Source organism: Pipra filicauda, unplaced genomic scaffold, assembly GCF_003945595.2.
Source record: "Pipra filicauda isolate LSUMZ 115617 unplaced genomic scaffold, ASM394559v2 scaffold124_size2119055_pilon, whole genome shotgun sequence".
Classification (NCBI taxonomy): Eukaryota; Metazoa; Chordata; class Aves; order Passeriformes; family Pipridae; genus Pipra; species Pipra filicauda.
This window is the reverse complement of record NW_024103707.1, coordinates 1153473-1180939: the sequence shown is the minus strand read 5'-3', so window position 1 is coordinate 1180939 and position 27467 is coordinate 1153473. Positions and strand designations below refer to the sequence as shown.

The 27467-nt window shown below is 35.7% G+C and overlaps 1 protein-coding gene across 1 annotated transcript in view; it reads left to right on the top strand.

The window, feature by feature from the left end:
• COG6 (component of oligomeric golgi complex 6) overlaps window positions 1–27467 on the top strand; it is a 53321-nt gene that overhangs the window by 20553 nt on the left and 5301 nt on the right. The window contains exons 9-18 of the mRNA XM_027723129.2: window positions 393–521; window positions 634–725; window positions 5075–5139; window positions 9096–9187; window positions 10838–10955; window positions 19789–19920; window positions 20472–20639; window positions 22554–22661; window positions 24184–24237; window positions 26662–26741. Of these exons, the coding sequence (XP_027578930.1) occupies window positions 393–521; window positions 634–725; window positions 5075–5139; window positions 9096–9187; window positions 10838–10955; window positions 19789–19920; window positions 20472–20639; window positions 22554–22661; window positions 24184–24237; window positions 26662–26741 (1038 nt within the window). The remainder of the gene's footprint in view (window positions 1–392; window positions 522–633; window positions 726–5074; window positions 5140–9095; window positions 9188–10837; window positions 10956–19788; window positions 19921–20471; window positions 20640–22553; window positions 22662–24183; window positions 24238–26661; window positions 26742–27467) is intronic.

Here is a 27467-nt window from a genome sequence, read left to right as displayed (position 1 = left end):
ATCATGTGATAGCCTAGAAGAAGGAAGAAGCCTTGTGTTGCAGTGCAGTAAATTGCTGCTTCTGTCAGTCAGCTGGACCGTATGCAAACAGGAGTCCCAAATCTGTCAAAGTCGCTTATGTGTATAAAAATGGAAAAAGTGCTTTTTCATTTTATTTTTTATTTATTTTGTTTGGGGTAAGGGAACAGCTAGGTCAAGGGAAAGCTGTGTTTTTAGTATCTGTTTAGAGGAGTCAAGAAAATCAGATGGTTTTGAATGTTTTATAGTAGAAGCATTGATGCAAGATTTCTAGAACTATAACCGTGGTTACTTGTATTAACTGTAAAGTTGAACTGATAGCTATGATGAGGTAAACTGGTTTTTCTTAACCCATTTTCATGTTTCAATAACAGATACACATTGGATGAGTTTGGGACAGCAAGGAGGAGTGCTGTGGTCCGTGGCTTTATAGATGCTCTTACTAGAGGAGGTCTGGGAGGTACTCCTCGCCCTATTGAAATGCACTCGCATGATCCTCTGAGGTACAGTACTCCAAAAATATATATGAAGTAGTCTTTTTTTTTGCCTGTTGCCATTTTGACTCAATGACACCAGAAACCGCTGATTTACACAGAAATTTCTGTCTTTGTGTAGGTATGTAGGAGACATGCTGGCCTGGTTGCATCAAGCTACAGCTTCCGAAAAAGAACACCTAGAAGCTATGTTAAAGCTTGTAACTGTTCAAGGTAGTACTAGTTTTAAAACATAAATTGGGAAGTGATAGAAAGTAAGTCTGTCATAAGTCAGAAAGTGTGATTAATTTCTTAGGCTGGGCTTCGGTTACAAGTCTGAGCTTAAATTTTCCTGGGAATCTCAGAGTAACTGGTGGTTGCATTTTTCTAAAAGAACACCCTTAATAAAGAAGAGTATTTAAAAATGCACTCATTATATTTCACTGTGCTTATAATGGATTTACATTAAATTTACAAAGGGACATTTTAGAGTGTAGTTGAGAGTTCAAAAGTTGTTTGCAATGTATATGACTACATATCTCCTTGTAAAGATTGTCATTGCTTATTGTTATGTTGAAGATTCCTGTTATACCATACTCTTTTGTTTAGTTATTTTTTTTAAATATCATTCCTTGTTCCTTTAGGTCTCTTCCTTCTAGGCTACAAGTAAAGTGGAATTTTCATCTGTCATATAACATCATTACAGGTTTATGGAGGTCAAAGTAGGCTGCTCACAGATATGTGAAGCTTTTTAATATCAAATTTCTCCTTCATTAACAGAACTGCAGACTCTCATGCTTAGTCTTCAGCCCCTTTGCTTTAAGTAGATTGTGCCTATACTTAAAAGACCTCCTTATACAATAGAAAGCCATAGTATGACTTATCATCATATATTCAGACAAAAACATTTTTAATAAGTTATGCATGGGTACTCAGTTGTAACAAACTCATTGTCAGAACTTACATTTGATCTGCATCTGGTGAGCTCTTCAGATTGTGTGTCTCAGTCCTTCCCTGGGATTTAAAGTGGATATGTATTCTAATTTTCCTTCCTGCTGTAAGTATTAATTTGCTTTCCTAACTAATGGTATGTGGAAAAGGAGACTGTTTAGGAACTGTTGTAAATCATACTGGAGGAATGCTGTTGTTTTTTGACTACAGTTACAGTATACCATAGAAGGGAATTTAATATTGTTTGCTGACAGTATCTTGGGGAGACAGGAAAGCAGGCCTCATGGCGGTTTCACAGTAAAGAAAAAGACATGAGAATTCTTTGTAGATGACTGACTGATGCTTCTGCTGTAACTGGGGAGTCCTTCAGGAAAAGCTGGCACCATGGAGCATGTTACTGTGTCTGGTTCTTCTGTGGATTGTGCTACTGCTGCTGCACAGGCCTGCCCTTCGTTTTGAAATTCTCACACCTCTGTGTAGTGCTTTGTTTAACTATTAAGTTCCTTGGCCTTCTGGCAGGATGTCAGGCTGAGATGCTATGACCATGTAATTAGATATATTTAGAGCATTTTGTCCACAGAGCAAGATACTGGATAATACAGGGAATATAAATGTTTGGGAGGAAAATTTTCAAAAGAAAATCATCAGACCAAAACTTTTTCCCAAGAGACTGGTATAAACAAGAGATTCAATATTTCTGTCTGAAGGCAAAATACATTTTCCTAAGCTTTGCAGGAAAGGGTTTGCTACACTGTTGTACAATTTTAAAGAAACATAAAGATGGATTCTTAACTTCCGTACTGGTAGCTGCAAAGCTTGAGAGGTGCTGCCTGTAACTATTCCTCTGCATCTTAGGGAAATTTTTTGGATGACAAGGATAGTGATGTGATAAGATCTGTAAGACAAAACAGTACCTAATAAGATACCACTCGGTTTAACAAAAAACATTTATGGGCAGTGCAGCCATGAAATACCTTAAGATTATATGCTTTTATAAATACAGACCTGAGATGGTAGTGACTAATCAGTGAGTACAGTATCTATGATACTGAGAGATTAAAGTTGAAGAACCTGTGCTGTTGTGCAGTCTTCAGGTGTCTGGCTGCACAGGCTCTGGCAGAAATAGAGTTGATTTCATTTAGACATTTCACAAGTGGACATCTTGTTTATTTGCAGTTATAGATAATGACAGAAATTTGCATCTCCAGAAGGCAATCTTCCCAACAAAATTTAATATCTAATGTAAGCATTTCTGGAGCCTTTCATCACAAACTGAGGCTTTCATTGTTCCCTATGGAGGGAGCCCAAGAAACTACCATAGATAAGACACTTACCTGGTGGTCTGCAGTTAGGTCAGTCAAATGTTTTCACTTTCATTTCAACTTGAGTAGCTTTTTGCAGATAGAACCATTTCTATTATTTTCATTCAGGTGTATCTGTTCTGAGTGCAGATTTCTGTTTAAATTCTCCTGTAAGCTCTGTGTAATTTCAGGACTATGGAGAGTTTGGTAAATCACAGCTATACAAAAATTTCCCTTCTCAGAAAAAAAAAAAGTCACACATAAGCTATTGATATGATAGAGGTGGATTTGGTCCCACTGGAAGAAAAATTGTGTGAATAACATGGTTTTTTTGAGAAATGTTCTTATCCCAGTTTTTACTTTAAAATGATGAAATTATGTAGCCCATAATCAGAGTATTCAAGACTGGCTTTTAAAAAGTTTTAAAATGTTAAGTTTGCAAATGTTAACTGTTTAAAATTAATTTGACCAAAAATGCTGTTAAAATTTTAAGCACAGAAAACACATTCAGAAAAGTTTAACTATTTTGCTGGAAAAGGATGAAGCATCTGGTTTTCGTCTTTGGAGCTTAGGTTTTCTGCTAGAAGGAGACTTCCAGTCTTACAGAGAACTTGTACTTGAAAGGAAGGGAGAATTGCAGGCATTTTGAGATGCAGTTTAAAACCATTTTTCATGGAGTTACAGGAACCCAGATGGAGAACAGAAGCTAAGTGAAGTCCAAGAAAGATTTCTCCTTTTATAGAAGGATACACAGAGAAAGATTATATATGGTGTAGCAAGCAGTCAGAAGCGTATCTTCAGTTATGAACCATTTTCTAAAAGTTATTTTGGGTCTCTAAGAATTGTTTATTCTGTAATTCTTTTATGTCAAACTTGCACCAGTTATATAACCCATTCTGCTGGAAGATTTCACTGGTTGTGGAATCCAAATATTCTAATTGGACATGAAAATATATGCGAAGGCACAAGCATGTGGTACACCAAGATTGTTATTCCATGTCCTTTGGTATTCGAACTTGTATATTTTTGGAGCTAAAAATTTCATACCCAACAACTTGTTTTTAAGTCAATCTGGTCTAAATACACTATTGCAAAGATGTGCTAGGTGCTTGTTATGTTGATGAACAGTAAAAGTGTGACTGTTCCTACTAAAAAATGTGTAAATTGTTAGGGGGTGTGTGAGAGCTAGCCATTACATCGGAGAGCATGCATGTTGTGGTTTGTAATCTTGCTTTCTGCCTTGATAACAGTACTCAGTTATATTAACCTATTTTTATTACCTTACCAATTTAGTATGTTAAAATTCTTAGAGCCACCATGCTGAATTCAGTTGTTACTGCTTATGTGGCTTTTGACGAAGCTTCGTGTAAAGACGCATTGGCACAGATCTCTGATCTTTCATTATTTTTACTCTTAGAGGTAATCTCTCTTAGTCTGAAATAAGCAAAATATAGTTTCAGGTCACCTGATTTCTGTCACATGTCACAGTCAGTTTGTTTACTTTCATTGCATGGGTCCCATCTGAAGATGAACTCCTGTTGACAAGTTTTAAATTAGAATTAAAGTATTGCTTTCTCCATAAATCTATTCTGAGTTGTTACTGAAGTGAGAGCTTGAAGATCTGTTGCTTTCAGTTTGATTGATTTATGACAGTACTGGTTGCCATGCAACAATTCATTTGTGTTTCATGATAAGATAGGCAATATTCTCTCTTATATGTAGTTCTGTGAAAGACGAGTTTCAATTGCTGCTGGGGAGGAAGCGTTTGCTAATGCTGCAGCACACAGCAGTGTGGAGGTATACGTGTCACTTAATTTGTAACAGTGCCATCAGTGTGTCAGTATCAAACACTGACAGACACGTATTTGCTGTTCAGGCCTTTCAAAATGGTATGTGCTGTTGCTCCCTGAGCATCTTACTGGCCTGGTTGGTTTTTTGGTTTTGTTTTTTTTTTTTTTCTTCCCAGTTTAATTTCATGAAGTGCTAATATTGAGCCTTACTGTGACAGCTTCTTACTAGATCATTTATTCTTCCCCTTGCTGCTTCTCCCTCTTTTCCCCTTGCTGCTTCTCCCTCAAATCTATGTTTCATTAGAAAGCAATTGAACAGCAAAAGGTAATGACTCCAGGACTGTTTTGTCATGCAGCTATTTCTTAATGGCTAGATTTGAAGTACAGTGGAGGTGTTTTCTGGTTGTGTGGAGAAAAGAACATACAGTTCATAATGTTTTTTATGGAGGAGTACCTCCTACGTTTGTTTATTTGTTTTATAGTCTTGAAGAAAAGAGAATTACATTTGCATAATCTTAGCATGTGTTTGCATTAACTATAGGTGTGGAAGAAAATATTCAAGAAGTAGTTGGGCACATCACAGAAGGTGTCTGCAGGCCTCTGAAGGTGAAGTATTTTGTTTTCCTTAGCACTGTAAATGGAAAAGCACTTCTATCATGTTTTTTCAGAACTTGTACCCCCATCTCTTCAATGTATTTTCATTGCCCTTGGCTGAGAGTTAGATTCTCAACTTCTGAAGAGTTTTATGATTCTCAGATTAAACATTCCTTAAGCTCATAGATACCTGGTTTAAAATAGTCATGTAGTGAGAGATACTAGGATATTAAATTTGAGTCTTGATTTTGTTTTACTTTTCCTAGGTTGAGGAGTGCTTATGTACAAAAATTTAGCTTTGGGATAAGTATATGGGAAAGGTAGTAGTGAGTCAAATGAAAAATCAATTTAATTTAGTGCCTTATTTTTCATAGTGTTCATTACCGTATGCTTAGGGAATAGTATATAGGCTATGCAGGTGTGTCATGATACTTCTGTAGGATGGTTTCCTTGCCTGTTTGTGAATATACTAAGGACTTACTGAGCTTATTTCTGTCTTTCTACTTAATGGACTTCAATAGATTTTTCTTGCATGAATTGATACAAAATGTTGGTATCCACTACATTTCCTGCAGGACGGAAGTGAACAGTTTAACTCTGCTGTGTGAAAAGTCAACTCTTTTGTGGTTTGTGTTTTTTTGTTTGTTTAGTAACTCCAGCTCTTGTATTTGAAAGAGACCATGAAAAATTGTTTCCTAATTACCATCTTTATGCTACCCTGATTTTGTTGTATTTTTGTCACATCCCTCTGTAGTTGTCTTTTTTTCCAAGTTACAGCCCTTGTAAGTTTAGGGGATGCATTTGATAGAAATCATTAAGATGATCCATGAAATGATTGACAGACTTATTTACTGGATGTGCTTCACATAAGCACTGAAATAATTGAGGTGATGAAGCTGATACCAGTAATTGCCTGACTGTGCAGTGTATAAATCCAAGTGCTTTTAAAATAAAATCTACTATGCTAAATACTATTACAATAAAGTTCTCTTAGAATGCTGTAGCTATAACAACTTTGTCCAACTGACAAATACTTAGTCCCTGATGTAAACAGGTGGTTTCTGGATACTATATGTAAGTTTCTGATAAGAAAAAGATAAAGTTTGGAGAGAGGTAAAAATCAAAAAAGTGCCATTAAGAATGTCACAGGATTACAGAAGAGTCGATGTGTCCAGATGACTTTTGAATACTTCCAAAAACAGAGGCTCCACAGCCTCTCTGGGCAACTTATGTCAGTGCTTAGTCACCTGCACAGTAAAAAAAAAAAGTGTTTCCTGATGTTCAGACAGAACCTCCTGTGTTTCAGTTTTGTGCCTGTTGCCATAGAATTATGACCATCCTTCACAGCCTTTAGTGTTTGACATGTTGGAAAACACCTGTCACAACAAACAATCACCACAGCTTTGTTTTCTTGTAAGATTTTTGCCAAACTTTGTGTTCTTCTTGCATGCTTTAGTTCTGTTAATACTGAATGCTGATGTTTGAGCTCAGTATTTCTGTGCATTCCAATGAAGTAATTAGGAATAGAATGAAACCTTTGTGTAAGTAAGAGGGAGTTTTGGTTTTGATCTGAGATTTTTATACTTGAGGTTTTTATAGTTCAGTGCAGAATATTTTCCATTTTGATTGCCAGACTCTTTATACTTGTGTGCTTCTGCTCTCTGTAGAAACATCCTCTGAAATATTGTTGTCAATTAGTTACTATGCTAATAAAAATAATTTAAAAAAAACTAAGAGAAAAATTAAAGACTTCCCATTGTATTCTGTATTTTAATAGAATGCAACTTGTGTTAATTCACTGCCATTTTAGACTTCCCACTGTAAAATATGGAGCACTCATTGTTTCCCCTGGGGAAAGAAAAAATTCATACAATGCAGATAGATAATTGCAAGCCACCATGTTGAGAGTAACAACAAAAATAGATTCAATTTGAAGCAATCTTTTCTACAATACATTGTTCTTTCTGAAGATTGTCCACAATAAGAAAAATAGCTTCACTGATTTCAGGGAAACCACTCTGTGTTGTAGTTGTGTGGCACCACAATACACTGCTTTTCTAGTGTATTTCTGCTGATGTTTGTAAATCTGTCACTTTGAGTTGATACTGAAGTATAGAGTAGTTCAATAAAAGCATAGTCATAGAATTTCCACAAGCACTTTTAAATACTTAGAGAATTATGTAGCATTTTCATACTAGTTTATGCCTTTCAGTGTGAATGTACAATATAATATAGTTTCCTTATTTTTGAAGAAGGGTAATGGTTACATGCAGTATAAACTGTCTACATTTCTCATTGATAGTTAGTTTGTGTTTTAGGCATTCAGGTGAATCCTGAATACTCCCCAGTGGTAGATCTTACTACAGGCCTCTCATTTCAGATGGAAGTAGGAGAATCCCAAAAAACATTTGAATTAAATTTGTCATCTTTGCCGTAACACTTAAGATGAGTTCAAAACAAAATGTTTCTGATGCCTTACATAGACATCAGATAATCTTTTATGGTCAACTAACAACAGGGTGCATAGGGTGAAGAAATTATAAGAGCTGCAAGTCCAGGGCTTCCCTGAACAGGTTAAGTTGAGTCACTTAAAAATTTTGGTTCTCCAGTGCAGTGAAGACTTCTGTGTGGGAAGCAGCAGTTCTTCTTTTCCTGCTTTATTTTTTTAATTCTTATTTTTGTTTCATGACCCTAAAATATTTATTTTTTCCTTTCCTCCTGCCTCTTCTTTTTCTGTTTTTTAATTATTTTCTTTATTTTTAGCTATTGATTTTTTTTTTAGTCAATATTTTGATTTTCCTCTTTTTTCCCTGGCTGCTGTATTCCTTTTTGCTGTACAACTAGAATATACTCAGCATCCATGCCCAAATGACCTTTCAGGTAACATTGGAGACAAGTATTTGTATATATACCTTTGTATATACAGACACATTGAAGGGCAAAGTTGACCTTTGTATGTTGAAATAAACTTAGTGCATTGACCATCGCAAATAAGGGTTAAAAAGTATTATTTGGTTTTGGTCTGTGTATTAAATGCAAGGGGAGAGGACTGAAGAAGCATAATCTTAGTTGGTTCTCCCTGCAGCTGCTTCTGAGAAGAAGGCACCGCAGCACAATGTGTTCTGTTGAACAGCAAATAACTTGGGAGAGCGAGTGTTGGCTGGTGATTTGTGTGTAGCTCTTTCACACACAGGCACGTGGGAGAACAGTGCAGTGATAGGTCACTATCTATTCTGTTTCATAAGTGCACAAAGGTTGACTCTGGGGCAGCCTTTTGTGAGTGGGTTGAGAATGTGTGTACCATGGAGACAAGACATCAGCTGTCCAAATCAGCACTGTTTTGGGCTGTGTAGCCACTATCTCCTGGTTGAGATAAATAGTCAACAGTCACTATTTATGTTATAAATAAATGTTATAAGTGTTACAAACAGTCTACTATGATTAAATTCTGGTAGGAGATATATAGAGTCTCCTTTAAGTGAAGAAGAGAATTCATCCAGATGAAATTTTGTTTTTTGGGTAAAATACCTAATATTTTGATGTTCTGAATTGCTGCATGATGTGAACGATCTACTGTTGTAGTGTAATGATTTTGCAGCATTGCAGCTGTTCCTGCTATTCGGTGCTGGGGAAGATTCCAGTATGTCCTGGATCCATCAAATGATCTCATTATTTTTAAATTTTCAATAACAAATTGCAGCAGAAATCTCTAGGGAAATGGGATTTTTTTGAAGGCTTTTTGGTTTGTGGGTTTTTTTTAAGAATGCATACACCTACTTCTTTTCTGCCCAGATCCTTGGCAACCCAGAAGCACTTTGGTTCAAGTCGAATGTTATAGTTAACAGGGCATTCTCTTTTTAAACTTATTTCTGGTTGAATTTATTTTTTGAAAATCAGACATGTATTGCAAGAGGTTGGCTTTTTGTAATTTGTGACCTGAAGGATGCTTGTATTTGTTAATGCTGCAGGTTAGAATTGAACAGGTGATTGTTGCTGAGCCAGGAGCAGTTTTACTGTACAAGATTTCTAATCTTCTCAAGTTCTACCACCATACAATCAGGTATGCAAAATTACAAAGTATGTTAAAAATGCCTTTTTTCCCTAATAGTATTTGTAAAGATTAATCTACTAAAAATAGTACTTTTGTGGCTTAGTTTTTGCTCTGTACTGTAACAAGTACTATCAAGGAGAAATACATGTGATATCAATCAGATACCATTTACTCGTCGTCATTCCTCAATTCTTACCAAATCTGCTTTGGAATATAGCATCAATTTGCACGGAAACTGTTTCTTTATTGTTCTGTGTAGATTCAAATAGTATACAAAAAAGACTCTACAAAAAATTTAAGATTACAAAGTCAAGTCCCCTTGGAGAAAATGTTAGCATTATCTCTAGAACTTCAATTTTTCTTTTTTTCTTTTAAACAACTGTGTTTTGATATCTTTTTTTTTTTAAGTATGCACTTTCATTTTTCTATTGGGAAGATGTTTACCTCATTCCTTACCTCACTGTTGAAGGTGCACCAATCACCTTCCAATCTTCCAGATGCCACTATGAATAGAGAAAATAATGGAGAAAAGCCAGAGCTGCTGTTTTCATACATTGTGGCATATGCAGTAGTTTATGTTGGTTAGAAGCAGAATTAGCAGAAAAATCTTCCTCCACAGTCCTGGACTGATCTTCAGAGAATTTGAATCATTACTACTGCTATTTAAGCTTCTCTCTCTAAAAAGACATTTAGATATTGGGCAGACTGGGACAAGTGGTTCTTGGGCACCTCCCACCCTATTTAAAATTCTCAATTGTGATGGCACTACAGGTCTATGGTAGAACACATATAAGACCTATTCCTAATTTTACTGTCCAAAAAACTTGAAATATTTTTGTTGTCATTTTTCTGTCTCCAAAGTTAGCGTTTCCCTGTGGTTATAAAGCTTGGTGCAGTTGAAAATGTGATGTTAAAATGGAAGGTCTTAGGCAGTCTTTTGGTCTTCTTAACAACACATTGTTTAAAGACCACTGAAGTGCCTTCTACCAGCTGAATAATTTTCTCTGTATAAAGTGCACCTCACTAATGAAGGGAAAAAGCAGTTTGAGAAATGATCTATTAAATACAAGATTAGAACCTGAAAATCAGGTTTAAATTAGTCCTGTTATGACACAGTGAATTTCAGTGCCATTTTGTAGCTTAAAAGTACATTTACTTTAGACACAGGGAGAGTATAGCTGTGAGAGGAGCACAGTCATGTAGTGCCATTGAAGATTTAAGGGATATTTCTGCTAAGTGTGATAGCTTGACACTAAGAATAGCAAGGCATGAATTCTTACATTTTTGGAGAAGCCTAACATCTCAGTAGAAGCGAGATAGTGCTATCCCTAAAGGAGAGTATGATAGGATACTTGTTAACCCTTTTTTCTTTATCTAATCTGTTTTCTATAACAAAACAGAAATCCAGTAACTTTTAGGATTCTACAAAAAAGTTTGCGCAAGTTTGACAGCATGTATTTAGTATCTGCTTAATGACATAATTGATAGTGCTTGTTCTTACAGTCAACTTACCTCTCAGACAATATGGAGAACTGTTACCTGCAATTATCTGTTGTAAATTTTCAACTTTGAAAATTATTTGAAATGATGTTTAAGTATGTGACTCTGCCATGTTGTTCTCCCTTCAGAATTATTAAGTAATCTTAATTTTGTTTTCAGTGGTATTGTAGGAAACAGTGCAGCCACACTGTTGACAACAATTGAAGAAATGCATTTGTTGAGCAAGAAAATATTCTTTAATAGCCTGAGTCTTCACGCAAGTAAACTGATGGACAAGGTTTGTTTCAAAATCATACAGCTTTCATGTTTCAAAATGCACTTGCATTTCCCTTTTGCCTAGTAAGATTACTAAATAAATAGGTGTTTTATATGTCAGCTTTTCCTAAAGTTGAAGTTTTGTAGTTTCAATATTTTAGCTATTGAACTACATTAAAAACTTGCTGTATGTTTTAATTCTATTAATAGTGGGGGGTTGGTGGTTATTTGGCTAAAATACTGCTGTTAGCAGTATTTACTTGCAGAGCAATTTACATATTTTTTAAATCTATGAGAAGCAACAAAAAGAGGAAATTTGCTCAAGTACAATAGAGCAAGGTCAAGTGATTGAGCTAGATAATTTGTATTACTGCATCATCAGATCAGTAATTAATTGCTCATGTGCTTAATTCCTTTTTTGAAGTTGTAGGGTATATCCCAAAATGGTAAGCTAAGTAAAAACAAAATTTGGGCTTTTATAAAAGTAGTTTTACCTCATGAACATTGCTGTAACATTTGTAAATGCATTTCTAAATTGTTTCTACTTAACCTGCAAGAAAAATGCAAAAAAATACTTAGATTTACAGAAACTATTCTTTGTGCAAAACCTTGTAATTTTCTGACCATTCAGTCAGATTTTCTGAGTTTTGTCAGTGTTGTTCTGTGGTCCCAAACTAGTTTTCTCATTCAGCACAACTTGTGTCTGGTCCCAATTTCCTGTCTTTCTGCAGGGGCTGAGGAATGACTTCCTCAAGGAAACAGTTGTTCCTCCTTTTCTTCTCTCCCATATATCCCAGTGACTCCTTTCAGTGGTTTCATTCGTTCAGTGGGTTACACCCACAGTCCACACTACTAAAGTTGACTTAGTACATTTTGCTGTGGGGTATTTCCATTTGAATGCGGTGTCATTGGAATAATAGTTCCTTTTCTATTAATGCTTCTTCAATGGTCAGTTAAATCTGAATTCATGAAAAACGCAATGGTCAGGGACTACATGAATTTGCCAGATAAACATCTTTTTCCTAATATGTAAGCTAAAATAAAATATCTGTCTACTTCTTCCTTTTCTGAAAAGAAATCAGTGTTGGACCTTAGCAAAAATGTATGACTGCTCTTTGCTGACAAAGTGCTTAAGGAAAGAAATTTTTTTTGCTTGAAACTGTAAAACAGCTCTGTATTCACCTCTTTTCTATATATTTTTCCTGCTGGGTATTACATCTGTACTCAAACATGATTTTCCTCCTCACATGATTTTCCTCCTCACATAACTCACAGTCTGTGTGCTTTTATTTTGGATGATACTGTTTTAAATTTGGAAATGCATAGAATTCAGAAGAAGAGTGATAAAGGAATTGTGATCCCCCAGTTCATAGTGTGTGATCTTTGTATTGTCAGCGTGGGAAGGTTGTGTAATCCTCTTTGCCTTCTTAGTTCCCCTTCCCTCAGCCCCCAGCCTGGATGTAACTGGCTCTCGATGATGCCATTTTTTTATAAATTAGTCAAATTTGCTTTTACTGGCATTAAATGAAGGTAGTGCCACCTTCAGTGGTGTTTTATTACAAGTAATGAATGGCATACCAAGCCTACCATGTAATGGGAAAAGATCATAATATTGTTCATTCTCATAAGCACATTTATAAGTTGTCTGAAACATTGACAATATTACATTGCCTGTGTGCCCTATGAAGATCTTTCCTCAGGATGTAATTGAGGTCAAAAGATTAAAGAGATTTAAAAGACTGTTAGATGTATGGGTAACAAAGGCTTCCACAATTATTTATTAATCTCTGTGCTTCAGGAGTTAACGAGGTAACTGTGTCTGAGAAGGAATGTTACTGTTCTGATGTGTAGTTCTTGTAACTGAGAGTTTGACAGTCCTCTGCAGCACCTTATATTATTACCCTTTGAGTGGACTACTGAACTGATAGAATGATGTCTTTTCTCTTCATGACTGATATTAGTTTTGCTTCATAAAAAATACAAAAGTAATAGGTTGAATTACACTCTGAGAAACATTAGTTTCCATGTGATAAATACCCTTTTTTATCATAAATTTAATTCTTCTTACTTAGTTTTTTGTGTGTTAATGTACAGATAAGCGGCTTTTATGCCTTTTCACACGTCTTTGTAATTTAATATTAAATGTCACAATGCCTTTACATTTTGACGAAACTGAAAGTTGCTTTTTACCATCCTTTTTATTAATGTGTGTTCAGACCAAAACTGTGTAGATGTATTAGTAGGATTCCCTTCTTATCCCAGTCTGTTTACCAGCTTTTTGCCAGTTATGTATGCATTGCATCTGTTTTAAAGATTTTTGTTTTTTTAATTTTATTTTCAGAGAAGATTAAACCTCTGGAAGGCAGACCCTTTGTGCTTATATAGGCAATTGCAGAGGAATCATTGCTGTTCTTGTTACGCGCATAGAAAATATTCACTTGTAAAATTAGTAAATTACTTTTCACTTGGACAGTCTGGAAATCATGGTTCCTTATTTCCACTTACATTTGGCATCTTAAGACATTGATAAACCTATTTAAAATAATATCAGCTGTCCAAAACTTTGATTAAAAATAATTCTAAAGGCAATTTGAATAACTCTGAAAATAGGTTAACGTACAAATAGGATGTTCTTAAATAAAAAATGTTTTTATTTCTATAGATATAAGTGCCTCTTTTGTTTAGATCATTGGAAAGTGGTGAATATAGCCTATATCAGTTAGACTGTTTTAATGATAGTATTCCCTCTGTAGCATCTGTTATTGCTGATAACTTGCTTTTTTAGTACCTACATTCTATCTAGTAGTTGATAGAAAGCAAAACTTTCTCTTAAGTATAGTTAGTTGCGAACTTTTTTTTTAGATAAAGCAGGTTTTATTAAATATTCTAACTCCTCAAGATCCCATCCTTAGGATGTAGATGAATGACAGGATGGTAATTTGACTCTGATGTCCTCATCACCACAAACAATTTAATTCTCTAGATTATTGATTATCCTGAGTTGAGCATTGCCTTCAATCTGCCTGGCATTTAATTTCTGAAGCACAATGGGAAACTGAGATTTCAGGCTGTTCTTTCTAGGACAAGAAAATAGCTTCCTCTTCACATCTATTTTTGAGAAGAGTCCTGTATTACATAAGGAGTGTCACAAGTGTGGAGGTGTATGGAAACTTATAGGCAATTTTAGATCAGTGTTGTCTCTCTTGGTTGTCAAGCCATCAGTGTACATGATATAGGGAAATCCCTGGTTACTTCAGAATACTAACTGGTTTGCCTGGAAGCACTTTGCTTTGAACTTTTTTCATTACATAAGAAAATCTCAAGCATCCAGGTTGTAATCTGCTAATAAAGTAGTCAGCAGCTCTAAACTTCAGACTGTTCTGAGAAAGCCTTTTTGTGGTTTTCACATTCAGATTTCTCAGGTAGCTCTATAGGAGCTGAAATCCATGTAACAGAAATATTCAGCATACTGCCTGAAAGCAAGTCCATTGTTATTAAAGAAAGGCACTACACAAGGGAGTCTCTTTGGTCTGATACTCCTTGAAACCTGTCGCAAAGCTTAGTAGCAGAGTTGTTGCAGAGCCTCTTTGTTTTCAGGGTTTAAATTGCCATTCATAACTTTGAGATTCTCATGCTGTCATAGAGCTCAACACTGACATCATACAGAACCTGTGCATCACCGGCCATCTCCTGTGTCACTGAAGGTTTGGTGCGTCGGCTTTTACTGCCAACAGTGTCTCCCCTTTGTATTGTTGGCTCTTACCCTTCAAAGACAGTGTTGGGCACTCTTGCCAGTACTTTCTAGCTCTGGTAACAATTGGTTTGTTCTTGTTCTTGGTTCAACTGTAATGTTTTTTGGCCAATATTAGTGTCCTTGTGCTGAAAAAGCACGTTTTATATTTCTTGCTCTTTAGCTTTCTTGGACCCAGTTATGGGTCTACTAATCATGCTAGTAAAGTGGATCAGAATTACCATTACAGTCCTTTTATATGTTTCTTTTAAAGCCTTCACTAATAAATCAAATGTTTAGGAATTCAGGATTCTGCCTTTGTGTACTCATTGTCTGGATCTAAGAACAGCCCATTAAGATTACCATTTGACAGATGATTATAAATCCATGAGAAAATAGTTAATGAAGATAATTGTCAGAACAACAGAAACTGTTCCAATGAAAGTGGGAGTAAAGTTCAAAGCACCTCATGGACTGGAGGGGATGGACTATTCTTTCAGTTCTCTCACATGAGAGTTATCATTTAAAATCATGAGTCCATTGGTGAGGCATTTTAACAAGAGTGTGAGATTAACCTATGTCAGGGTGTTTTATTGGACCAGCTGATTAATTAGGAAAGTGGGAATTTTCAAGCTCACATGCCCTTCCTCTGGCTTCATGAGTGTTCTGGAACAATTATTAAAGGAAAGAATAATTACAAACATGTAATGAAATGGAATGAGAGTTATAAGGGTACTAAAGAGAGATTGTGCCAAACTGCAGTCATCTGCTGTCTGAGCTGTTAGAAGACTCTTAGTAGAGTACCCCAGATCAAGTTTTTGAATTGTTATTCCTTAATACTGTTCTTTTTAGAGTAGATGTATGCAAATTAAATGCTGTGATTGTATTATCTTTTAAATTTGTCCATGGAAGAGGTATTAAAACATTGCATGGGAATAATTTTAACCTTGTCCCTCGTAATTTGATTCCTGTCAGAATGAAACCTATTAGGTTTCTGGAAAACCAGATATGGGGCAGATTGAATGAGATTGTTTGACGTTGCTGTGATCTGAATGCTGTAATGGTTTTGAATGGATCCATATGAACAAAGCAAAACTAGTGATCTTTTCTTCCAAGACCAATTTGATAGCTGAAAAGAAAAGCATGCCATTAGGCATTCTACTTTGTTGACCTCTCTAGGATCCTAAGAGGACCAAAAGAGCTTAGGACAGCTGCTCTGAAGCTTCTCTGGTAGATGTGCACCCAAGTTTCTTGGAGAGTTGGTGAAGATTGTGTCAATTAGGAGAATGAATTTCTGTAGTTGACGCTGCTCAGTGTTAACTGAGTGTGAAACATTCAGATACATTTTTACAATGTTCCAGTCTGTAGTACTTTGTATCCGGCCCCTGCCAGTGGCGTTCTTAAGAGGCTGTACTAAAAGCTGATTAGGCTCTTACAAAAGCTACCAATCTTTTGTTTGTTACTCTTACGTGCTTTGTCTGAGGAGTTCTGTGTTTTAAATTACCATCTTGTTTTGTTTAATACATTCATTTGCAGAATGGATGAGTTCAGCAGGAAACTCTAAAAATTATCTAGTCTAACCATCTTGCTCAAAGAGTGTCAACTAGAGCAGGTTGCCCAGGACTGACTCGAGCTGAGTTTTTAATATCACCAAGGACAGAGACTCAAAAACCTCACTGTGCAACTATCTCCGGTGTTTGACTAACCTCACAGTAAAAAAATGTTTTCTTGTGTCTCAATCTGTGCCCATTGCCTCTTGACCTGTTACTAGGCACCACTGAGAAGAGTCTGTCTTGTTTTCTTTATCCCTCACTTCACGTATTTATACACACTGATAACATGCCCCCTGAGCCTTCTCTTCTCCAGGCTGAACACAACCTCTCCTTGTGTAGGAGGTATTCCATTCCCTTCATGAATTTTGTGACCCTTTGCTTGACTTGCTCCGGTATATCCATGTCTTTCTTTACTGTTGACTCTCTAATGTTCAAGTAGCATAGCATATAAAATTTTGATTGCCGATACAGTATTTTCAGATCCATATATGAACTTTTAACAAAGCTACTCTCCTTAATATCTGCTCTACTCCTTAATAAAATTAGCTGTATTTAATAGGAAGAAAAGTAACCCTTTTTTATTTAACCTTTTTTGAAAATGAAAAAGGGGAACGATTAACATATGTGCATTCTTTGTGATTGTTGATACTACCTTTTCATTTTTCTGTATTTTTCTTTGCTGTTTGTTAAATTCTTTAAGACATCCTTTGAGCACTTACTCTCATAGACAGAGAAATCTGCTCTGGATTATATGTTTGGAGGAAGATTACTGGATTAGTAACTGTTCCCCACCGATTAATATACAGAATTTTTAAAAAATATACAAATTTTTGTACTAGAGCTTATGGACAACTTTTAGTGCCTGTTGTTATATTAGGAGAATTCATCCCAGTTTTGTATATTGAATTTAAAAAATGGGTAATTTCCTCTTGTTTTCTTTGAAAGGCTGAAGAGCTGTTTGTCCTCGTTTCTGTATGACTGACCTACTAGTTATAACTGATTAAACACTTAATACTGTGTTAGAGTGTGTTTTATTTCTGTTGAACTATCTGCTGCAGAACTTCGCTGATCATTTTTTAGTTAGCTCCTGTCTGCTTTGCATCTGAAGGAGGTACTTCAAAAGCAGAATTCAATGTGTATTTCAAACCTGTTTTTCTGGAAGTAGGATCAATTATAATGATCTCTTAGTGAAGATAGAACATTCAGGGCAACAATTATTTTTTTTATTAGAATAGTGATTTAGCACTCATGAGTTGAAGTCTGTCGGCTCCTCTATAAATGAGAAGTGTCTGGTTTTAAATTTTCCTTTTTAATTCTGAAATTATTAAATTCTGAAATTCTCTGTATTCATGTGCGAAAAGTTAGAATTTTCAAAATTAATATAGCATTGCTTTAGTTTTCCTTCTACTTACTAATAATTCTGTCTCTATTTGCAGTAGTCAGGAATTTCAAGCTGACTGAAATAGAACCTAATGATCTAAACCTTTTTTCCTAGTCATATTTTCTTCTTCCATAATATTGTTCTTTGCTCATATCTAGAAGACAGTGGATTTTAAAAGAACAGATTAAATGAAAAATTAAGCTAATTTAAGAGCTTCTGAGCACTAGCTACTTCAGAAGACAAAAATTTTGTGCAAAGCAGCCTGAAATTGCCATGATCTATGTGTGTGTTGGAAGTGAAAACTCTGTTAAACTCTTGTCTCAAATTAACGACAAAATATCCCTGATCACAGTCCAGTTCAAGTCTGAGAACAGTGTGTTCAGGACACAATCAATACCCCCAATAATAAAAAGAAAAAACAAGCAGAAAGTCACTCAGCACTGTAAATTTAAGTAAACTTTACTACTGATCAGCACTGAATAAGTACCTCTTTCTGAATTACTGTTACTTTATTGCTAGAATATTTATGTTTTCAAGACTACTTAAGGTGAACAACTGTTCTCTGAACCTGTTAGATTTAGCTTTCCATTAGTGCCTCAAACTCAGTATACTCTCTCTTGGAAGGTGAGAATAGAGGAACACTTTGTATTCAGAAGGATGAAAAAAGTTTTTTTTGATCTGTCTGGGTAGTAGTGTGTGGACGTGTATGGTATTTCAAATGTTTCAAAACACAAAGTGTGAAAGCTCGGCCTGGCTTCAAAGAGAGAGAGATTTTTTTCCTTTCTCTGGTGGTGTTTTCATCAAGTACAGGTTAATTTTCAGAAGGCTCTGTAATACTCTACTCTAAAGATGTTTATTGTGTGCTCCTGCTTGGTTTCTTTGGCCATCAGCTTCTGCCCATTTGATCCCCCCCACCCTTGGAGACTCAAACATGTATGTTACTGTGCTATTCATCAGTACTTATCATTTGGGAAGGTATGAAATATGTTGTCTGTGACTTGGAGGTCCATCCAAAGTTGCTGCCTTTTCTTGTTGAGCTGGAGTCTTAAGAGCATTGCAGAAGTGCACGCTGCCCTCCTCTGCTGCAACCAGACACATTCAGATGCATGGGCCAGTCCTGTCCCCACTTAGTTCTCCCTACCTCCTCTTGGAGAGATTATGCCTTTAAGTGTTAACTTACTGTGTATTGCTGAGGGTCTCCTTACTCCAACATGATACAACCAGATCTGTGTTTGCCCTTGGATGGACAGGGGACAGGAAGGTGGGAAGCAGACTGTTGGCAAAAGGAAACAAGGTGAGCAGCCTGGGTTGTAGTAAAGGTTTGGAGGCAGCAGGAAGCTGGAGACAAGAAAATGCAACTATGTTTGGAGTGGAACCTGAGAAATATGTATTTGAAAAAAGAGAAATGAGAATTTGCCTGTGACAAAGAAAAGGGTGAAGTATATGAGCCTAGGTTAAAAATAGCATAGATTTTCAGTCCTTTTGCAGGTGCTCCAGTTTTCATAATTTGACTTGGAAAGTATGTTTTTTTCTCTAATATACGTAAGCTTTTCTTCTTTGTCTTTTTTAAACATCTGCAATTCTTTCCTCTTATCTTTGACGTAGACCTGCATTCTGGTTCGTATAGTCTCGTTGCAGTTTATGTAGGTGTACTTGTACAGTTCATTTGTGTACTGGCAATTTAAGGTACAAACTTGCTAGGGATAAGACTGTTGCATTTGTGACTGCAGCTCTCAGACTTGGCATCATAGGGGCAGTGCTGCAGTATGGCTCTGATCTCGCAGAGCTCTGCCTGCACTAGATTCTCAAGTGCTCACAGGAGGTCTTGCTTAAAATGAACTCAGTGATGCCAACTACATGGCTACTCTTTGGCACCTAATCTAGTAATTGTATTTTTTTTCCTCTACCAAAACCGGTAGTGTTTGAGTTTCTCCAGATCATAAAATAGGTATAGTCTGAATGAAAGCATAAATTTAGCATTGCTTGTTTGTCAGTGAATGAGATGGTTATGCTGAAAAGTTGCAGGCAGTTATTTTCTGAAACATGGTAGATTTGTCCAGTATCACATTAAAGTTCTTCTCTGCGTGGCTACATGTAATTTTATTTTTAGCTGGTTACATTTATGCTAACAGATTGGTTGGCGTTTGCTGTAAATTAAATTATTTAAAAAAGCACAAAACCTGTTCTTCAGGTTGAACTCCCACCTCCTGATCTTGGCCCAAGCTCTGCACTAAATCAGACACTTAACTTGCTACGGGAGGTTCTGGCGTCTCATGACTCATCTGTTATTCCGCTGGATGCCCGTCAGGCTGACTTTGTGCAGGTATAAGAATGTTTGACTGCTCTGTGTGTGTGTGTGAAGAGGAGGGAGGGGGGAAAAAGGATGTGTAAGTTAATTTCAGTGCTCAAAAGATAGGTGGAATGGTAATCTTTTTGTCTGGTCTCATTTTGGAGCTTTCCACCAAACCGGAGTTTGTAAAGTGAATAAGAGGGTGACTAACAAAGTGGATAATTACAGTACGGTATGGAGTGCTACTCTTAACGCAGTATCTAAATTCTGTTATGCAATTACTACTCCATTAAGTAAATACATCCTCAAGATTGCACAATTACCAATTATCTAATCTGGGTTACTCTTTCTCCTGCTAGGTTGGAATCTGTTCTTATCAGGTTTTTATACTTTCCCTATCACTGTGGTAGCTGATCACCTGCTGACAAATACAGTAGAAAACTGTTTTCACAGTTGGAAACTCTCATTCCTCTTTATTCTGCTTTGGGGAATAAATACGTGATAGAGACAGAATGAGGTTAGAAGCCTTGTGTGACATGATTTCCTCCCTCCCCTCCCTCCTTTCTGTGTATTTGCTATTTTAGGTTCTGTCTTGTGTGCTAGATCCGTTGTTACAGATGTGTACTATGTCTGCAAGTAATTTGGGCACAGCCGATATGGCAACCTTTATGGTGAATTCGCTCTATATGATGAAGACTACTTTGGCTCTCTTTGAATTCACTGACAAACGTCTAGAAATGTTGCAGTTTCAGGTAAGCTTTAACAACCTCGAAAGAAAATGAACTTATTACTGATCTTTGCAGACTATAAGTTGTGATGTGAACATATTTATCTTTGATAATGTCGGCTTTGGGTCAATTCTAAATTGGGGAAATGGGGTAAGAGGACTTCTTATCAGAGACCATGAGCAAATAGCATCTTTCATTTTAAACAGACAAAAGTTATTAAAAGATTGGGGTTTGTTTGGGTTAGTTGCAGATAAACCCAGATCAGTGAACTTTTTCATTATCCTGATCATTCTGATATTTATCTGCAAACTGTATGAGAAGAGCATATGGAAGTTGAAAACGCAGTCAAATAGTACTCGATCATCATCTATTTTGTACTAGAATATAGTGTAGCTGACATAACTACTTCAGTCCCGCTTTCTACCTCTCTTTTGTTTGGTGTCCCCTAACATAGTCAGGATAGTAGTTCATATGTGGTACCATTTTGAAATGGAAATGTAAGTTTAGAAACTATTGACTAGCAAAAGCTTGGTCACTGCCGATTTCTGTTTTGCTACAGGAACAGGTCTGCAGTATATCTCAGGAGAGCTTTTGGAGCCAGGGGACTTGAAAAAAAAATTACAACTTCTTATTTTAAGGGATGAGTAAGGATGGGCTGTGAGCCATTTTTCACCTTCTGCTCCTAATCAGAATTTCTAGCTTCTTTTACTTCTGAAACAAACCTCACAGACAACCTCACCAAACTGTCTGGGGTATTTCTAATTTCTGTTATCAGCTTTTATTTCCCAGTAAATGTTGCAATTGATTTATTCTTCAGATAAGCAGTAGAACTGAAGCATATGCATTTAGCACCATTTACTTTCTTCAAACATTTTTAAAATACAGGAACAGACTGAAAAAATATCTTTAAGATTATACATAAGTAGGTTATTCAAGTGGAGTTAGAATGACATATTTAATAGGAGAAAGATTTTTTTTTTTTTTTATATAGAAAAAAGAACTCAGACAGTTAAAATCTCCAAATTGAAATACTAAGATTTCCCTCCTGATTTAAAAAGGAAGGTGTGTTTTTGTAAACAATTTTAGGAAGTAAAAGGTGAACTCTTAAAATATCAGACAAATAAGTCTTACTATTTACTAGATGTTATTATAAATTTTTTCTTTTCTTTAGGATTGGAAGAAAAAAAAAGAAATGTGGGGTAGTTATCTGTAAAAATGAAGTAATAATGTATCAATACCCAAATGTCTCAGTGAGACTGCTCAAACTAAAAAATGATTGCTGCTGCTGAGACTGGATTTAGGGATTAGGTTTCTCTGCAAAGTGAAGATGGTATTAAGTATATAAAATACTCTTATGACCCTTTTTCATATGGAGATAGTTAAAAAAATTGATAACTAATTTCAATGTCTTATGTTCTTTCAGTTAACTTTTATCAAATAAGTGTTTATCAAAATTGAATTTAAAATCAGTACTGATTATGATTTAGTTTGTTTTATTCTCCTTATTAAAGACTGTCTCTTGTTTATTATAAAACTACCATGCTATTGTCAATACTTTCAATAAGAGTTGAATGATTTTTATCACATATTTTCAAAGAATTATAGGAAAATAAACTTATATAAGAATTTTTAAGATTAGGACTATAGTATTCTTCATTTTTGGTGCTGTTGTATTCACAAATAAAAAAATAGGTTCTTCTATTAGTCAGACATGAAAGAATTCTTTACATTTTTATTATTGGCTCCTGGCAATATGGAAGATGTAAATGGATAAAATAATTATGCTCTATTTGTAGTTTTTCCTTATTCATTGATCACTCTCCTTCTTATTTGTATTTTTTTCTTCTTACTTGTGTTTCTATTTCTTTCAACCCCAGAACTTGTTACATTTAATATGCTCACACACTTTTTATAAATACTTTATGCTTAAAATTTCAGATTGAAGCTCATTTAGATACACTCATAAATGAGCAAGCTTCCTACGTGTTAACAAGAGCTGGTCTAAGTTACATATATAATGCTCTGCAGCAACACAAACCGGAACAGGTAAGCTTTTATAATTTACATGTTGATGAGTTAGTGCATACTTGCCAACCAGTAGAATTTTGGCACTAATATTTTTGCAAATTAGGCTTCCTCTGAAAGCAAAACCTCAGTCCTGGTTCCAGTAAGAAAACACCAGATATTACTATTGGGCAAAGGCACCTTGCAGCTACAGATTTTCCCTACACTACATGTTTGGCAAGCTTAGCAGGTTTGATGTGCAGCAGTCCTTCTCTGCTGCTTGTCTGTGCCCCATCGAGAGACTCCATGCACCACTGATATCCTGTACGTTCTCAGAATAACTGTGTGGGTAGTTTAATACACGTCAGAAAGTGTCTAAGTCAAGCTGGCTTTAAAAGACAAATATTGGGTAGGTAAACCACCAATTCCATAACACCTAGAACATATTAGACGTGCTGTGCATGTGGCATTCACCTTTCTTCATCACTTGCTATAGCACCACACATGGAGTTGATACCTGCATGCTTTAGGTAATTGCTGCTTTTTTTCTTCTGTGAAAAATTGGCAGATGAGTTTAGTAGTAATTTGAAACAGTTTCTTCTTTTGTCCTTACTCGTTGATGTAGGTATTCTAGTACCAAGGCAGTGAGATTCTCAAAGTGAAAACTTGAGATTTCTTAGAGGGAGTTGAAAACTTGAATTCAGAGCTCACACTCTTCCTTTCTTTTGAAGCACAGTTGCTATGTGTCTATAGGTGTTAATATAGCCCTTCTTCCCTTCAGCTGTGTCTATGTCCTTTTGTGATCTTTTGTGAAAGTGAAGAACAGTGTTTTCTGGAGAAAGCAGAACTCTGCTGGAGAGCTTTATATTGTTTCTTCAGCTAATAATTTTGCATAAAGTGCCCAAATTCAACAGATTTTTATGTATAAAGATGAATAAATAAATGCATAAATAATCTGACTAATAACTCAACTTAGTTTTCTATTCATGAACCTATCTCCTGTTCTAAAACCAATTTCAAGTTGACTAGAGTTCTTAATGGCACGTAGCAATTTTCATATATCTGTACAGCTGCCTGGCTGCAGAAGTGATTTTGCAGAACTTGCTAAGGAGTTGAACAGCATTTATTTATACACTGAATTGCCATCCAGCACAGAAGATTTACTGGGAAGCAGGTCTGAATTCTGCATGGTCCTAGTACAGATAAATAGAGCAAAGTTGTCCTCTGTAAGTCTGGAACACCAAGGGAATGTGGCCAGTTTGCAGTTCAGGTTTTATTCTAAACCTTGTGGAAGGCTAGGTTTGGCCTTATTTAATGGTAAAGAAGGAAGAAAATTATTTGAAAGGGCATATTAAAAACTCTGTATTGTCAGCTTTTAATTTAAGAGTGGTAGAATACAAATGAACTGTTAACAGCATTTCAGTACTGATACGGTGATATAGTTTCCAAACATTTAAGATCCTGTAGCAGGACCAAATAAAAATGTACTACTGAACTGATTATACTGTTTAACTTTTTCTACATGCTAGTATGACCTTTTTTTTGTTTGACTACTGATTCTTAGGGTCCTCTTTCAAATTTGTCAAGTATGGATTCCGTGTCCCTGAAGGTTGCAATGGTAAGCATTTTAAACTTTCATATTATGATGGTGATGCTGTGACATGGGAAAGAATGCTATTGATTATGTGATGTAGTAGATATTCATCTAACCAGTCATACTCTTTAAGAATAGCTAAATGACGTGTCTCGGAATACTTTCGTAATTTGTAGTAATTTGACCACTTGAAGTAATAAACATAAATTATTTCTGAAGGTGTAGTAATAGAATATTAGTTTCTAAGCCTTGAGAAACAGAACTTTACTTACAAGAATGCTATCCCATGAGTCATCTTAAATTGCTAAAAGCAAATACTTAGCTCTAATTAGTTTTAATCACCAAAGTTTCTTTTTTTGCTTCTGCTTTGAAATGTAGGTTCTGCTATCATTTATAATTTTAGTCCTAAGGCTTTGATTTTATGCAAATAGTTCAGCTTTATTCAGAAGTTAGATGCTTGATATATGTCAAAGTTATATTTTTTAAGTTGAAAGCTACAATGTATTTTAAAGCAAATTATCAGCCGATATTTTTTCATAGAGTATGTGAAGGCTTTTTTGCATAGAGATAACAATATCACAGTTCAGTAGACAATAATGTATGATCTGTCACTCTTCTTCCTTAGCCAAGTTGAGCTTTATTCTGAAAGTTTACCTGTAAAGGCCCACTCATCCAGCAGTGCATGTATACCCCCATGAAAAAAGGTCTTTTTAAAAGTATTTTTTTTTTAAGATTTTATTTTTAAATTTTATGTTGAATCCTTGTGTGTTAGCGTAGCTGCTTTTTTTTCTTTTCAGATTTTAAACCAGTGATTCTCAAGCTGGTTGGATGAACAAAGCTCTGGCACAGAGCACTCAATGGTTTACTCAGATCAGCATGCGTTCTCATTAAAATTTATAAATTTTGCATTTAAAATATCTTCTATTTATCATGGCCTTGTAGATCAACAAGGACTTTATAGGCTGTAGCTTGGGGACCTTGTCTTTAAATTATATATATATATATATGCTACTCTGTTATCTGTAGTGGTACATAATAATTTCACTTAAATAGTTAGAAGAATCCAACTGTTTTATTTTCTTCATTACTTAATATCTGCTTCTGTGAACACACTTTATCCAGAATGGAAGCACGTATGCTGAAATCAAACCCACATAAGTCCCATCTATCAGCATAATCTGTTGGTTTCTGAAACCAATAGATTTAACCAATAGGATTTAAACCAAGAGGGAGTATTTTTAAGCAGATTCACTGCCTCCAAATTATTTTCCAGGTCCCAGCCTTTTCAGTGTTCATACATGCTTGCAGATGCTGTGCTAGTCAAGTCCATAACCCTCTCAGTGAAAAGCTCCCTTGCTTTCCAAACAAGGGCAGAATCCCCCCAAGAAATTAATTTGTGAGAACTGTGACTTCATTAGTCACTTTTGCCTACATCTTGCACATTTAAATGATGGATGGATGTGGGGTTTAGGATTTACCAGCTTGAGAATAATCATGCAGTGTTCAGGAAGGTTGCCATCATCAGATAAACTTGCCTAGGGCCCTGCCTGAGTATGTAATGCAAAGGATGGAGATTGTACAGTTTTTATGGTTAACCAATTCCTTGTTTGATGACATTCCTGATGAGAATTTTTCCTCTCACTATCTAATCAAAACTCTCCTTAGTGTAATATGTATTCAGTATTCCTCATGTTTTCATCTGTGAGAAGAACTGGTTTCATCTTCTTTATAGTCACACATTTGATGATTAATTCATGGTTTGGGTTGGAACAGACCTTAAAGACCATCTTCTTCCTGCCCATGGCAGGGAGTTTGGAACATCTTCCACTAGACCATGTTGGTCAGGGCCTCATCCAACCTGGCCTTGAACACTTGCAGGGATGGGGCACCCACAGTTTCTCTAAAAGATTGTTAAAGACAGCAGTAATGTTCTTTCTTAGTGTTTTCCTCTCTACACTGCTAGAATCAAAGTACTGTCCTTTTTTCACTACATTACATGGCAGGGGAGAAGTAGGCTTAGAAGCAGTTTCAAGAACCCTGAAGTGGGTGATTTGCTCTTGGTTTTCCCAGCATAAGCAGTGATTCCCTGCCAAAAAGTAAAAAAAAAAATCTTAAAACACGTCTAACTTGGACAGAGTAGATTTCTCTCTGAAATGTCTGTATTCCCTCTGCACTGAATAGACAAGGTCTGATCTTCAGTGATGTGTGCATACCTGCACCAGATGCACAGGAAGCGTAGCTGGATTCTCACTATTTGCCCTTTACTCATATTCCTCAGAGTCAGAAACAAAATTTTGGTGGCAGATGTGCTGAAGTTAGACATTTATTTTGGTCTATTAAGTTCTACCTGTTTTAATGGAATGACTTTTCAGAAAGTTGTGGTTTTACCTATTTACATATACCAGGAACGTGTTAATATGTTGAGCTCATATTCTCTTCCCCTCCCAGGCTCAGTTTGATCGCTATCTGTCTGCTCCAGATAGTCTTTTAATGTCCCAGCTGAATTTCCTTCTGAGCGCTACTGTGAAGTAAGTACCTTACCTTTGTATTTCTATTATGCTTACATAATGGTCAAAAAGATGAATTTGATTAGGTTTTAGATCATGATGAGAGTTCAGGTTATCAGCTGTGATCGTATTTGCATTGTCCTTCAGGTCACAATTCAGTTTTGTTCTGACTCCTCTTTTTGAACGAGGATTGAGGAGTATGTAATTCTGTAACTTTCAGAAGTAGTTACTCTAGATTTAATAGACATCATCAAAATTAATTACGTTCATCTATTTTGAACATGTTCTGATGAGTTGGCAGTTTTTTGTCAACTCATTTGGAAATTGTTTTAAAACTATTTTGTAAGCTTTCCAAAGACAGATGAAGTATGTAATTCTTCAAGATTTCTTTTATCGCCACTGCTTTGTCAGTTCTAAGATTTTCAACTTTGTTGTCTTCTGTTGTAGAGTATTGGCATTCTGTCTCACTGAATATTGTGCTGAGATTATTTTACTTTTCACTTAATGTATTTTTTTTTAGTGATTTCTATGGAAGTGAGAACTTTATTATTTATCTCTTCTCTTGTTTTTGAATATAATATAAAAAGTGCCACAACTTTTTTTCCAATTAAATGTGAACCATGTGAAGACTTTCTGTAGTACTTAAACTCAGAAAATTATATGCTGCACTGATCAAAAACTTTTCTTGACATTATTTTTCACACTTTTGTGAAGAGCACAGGTTACAGAATGTATCAGAAATTGAGA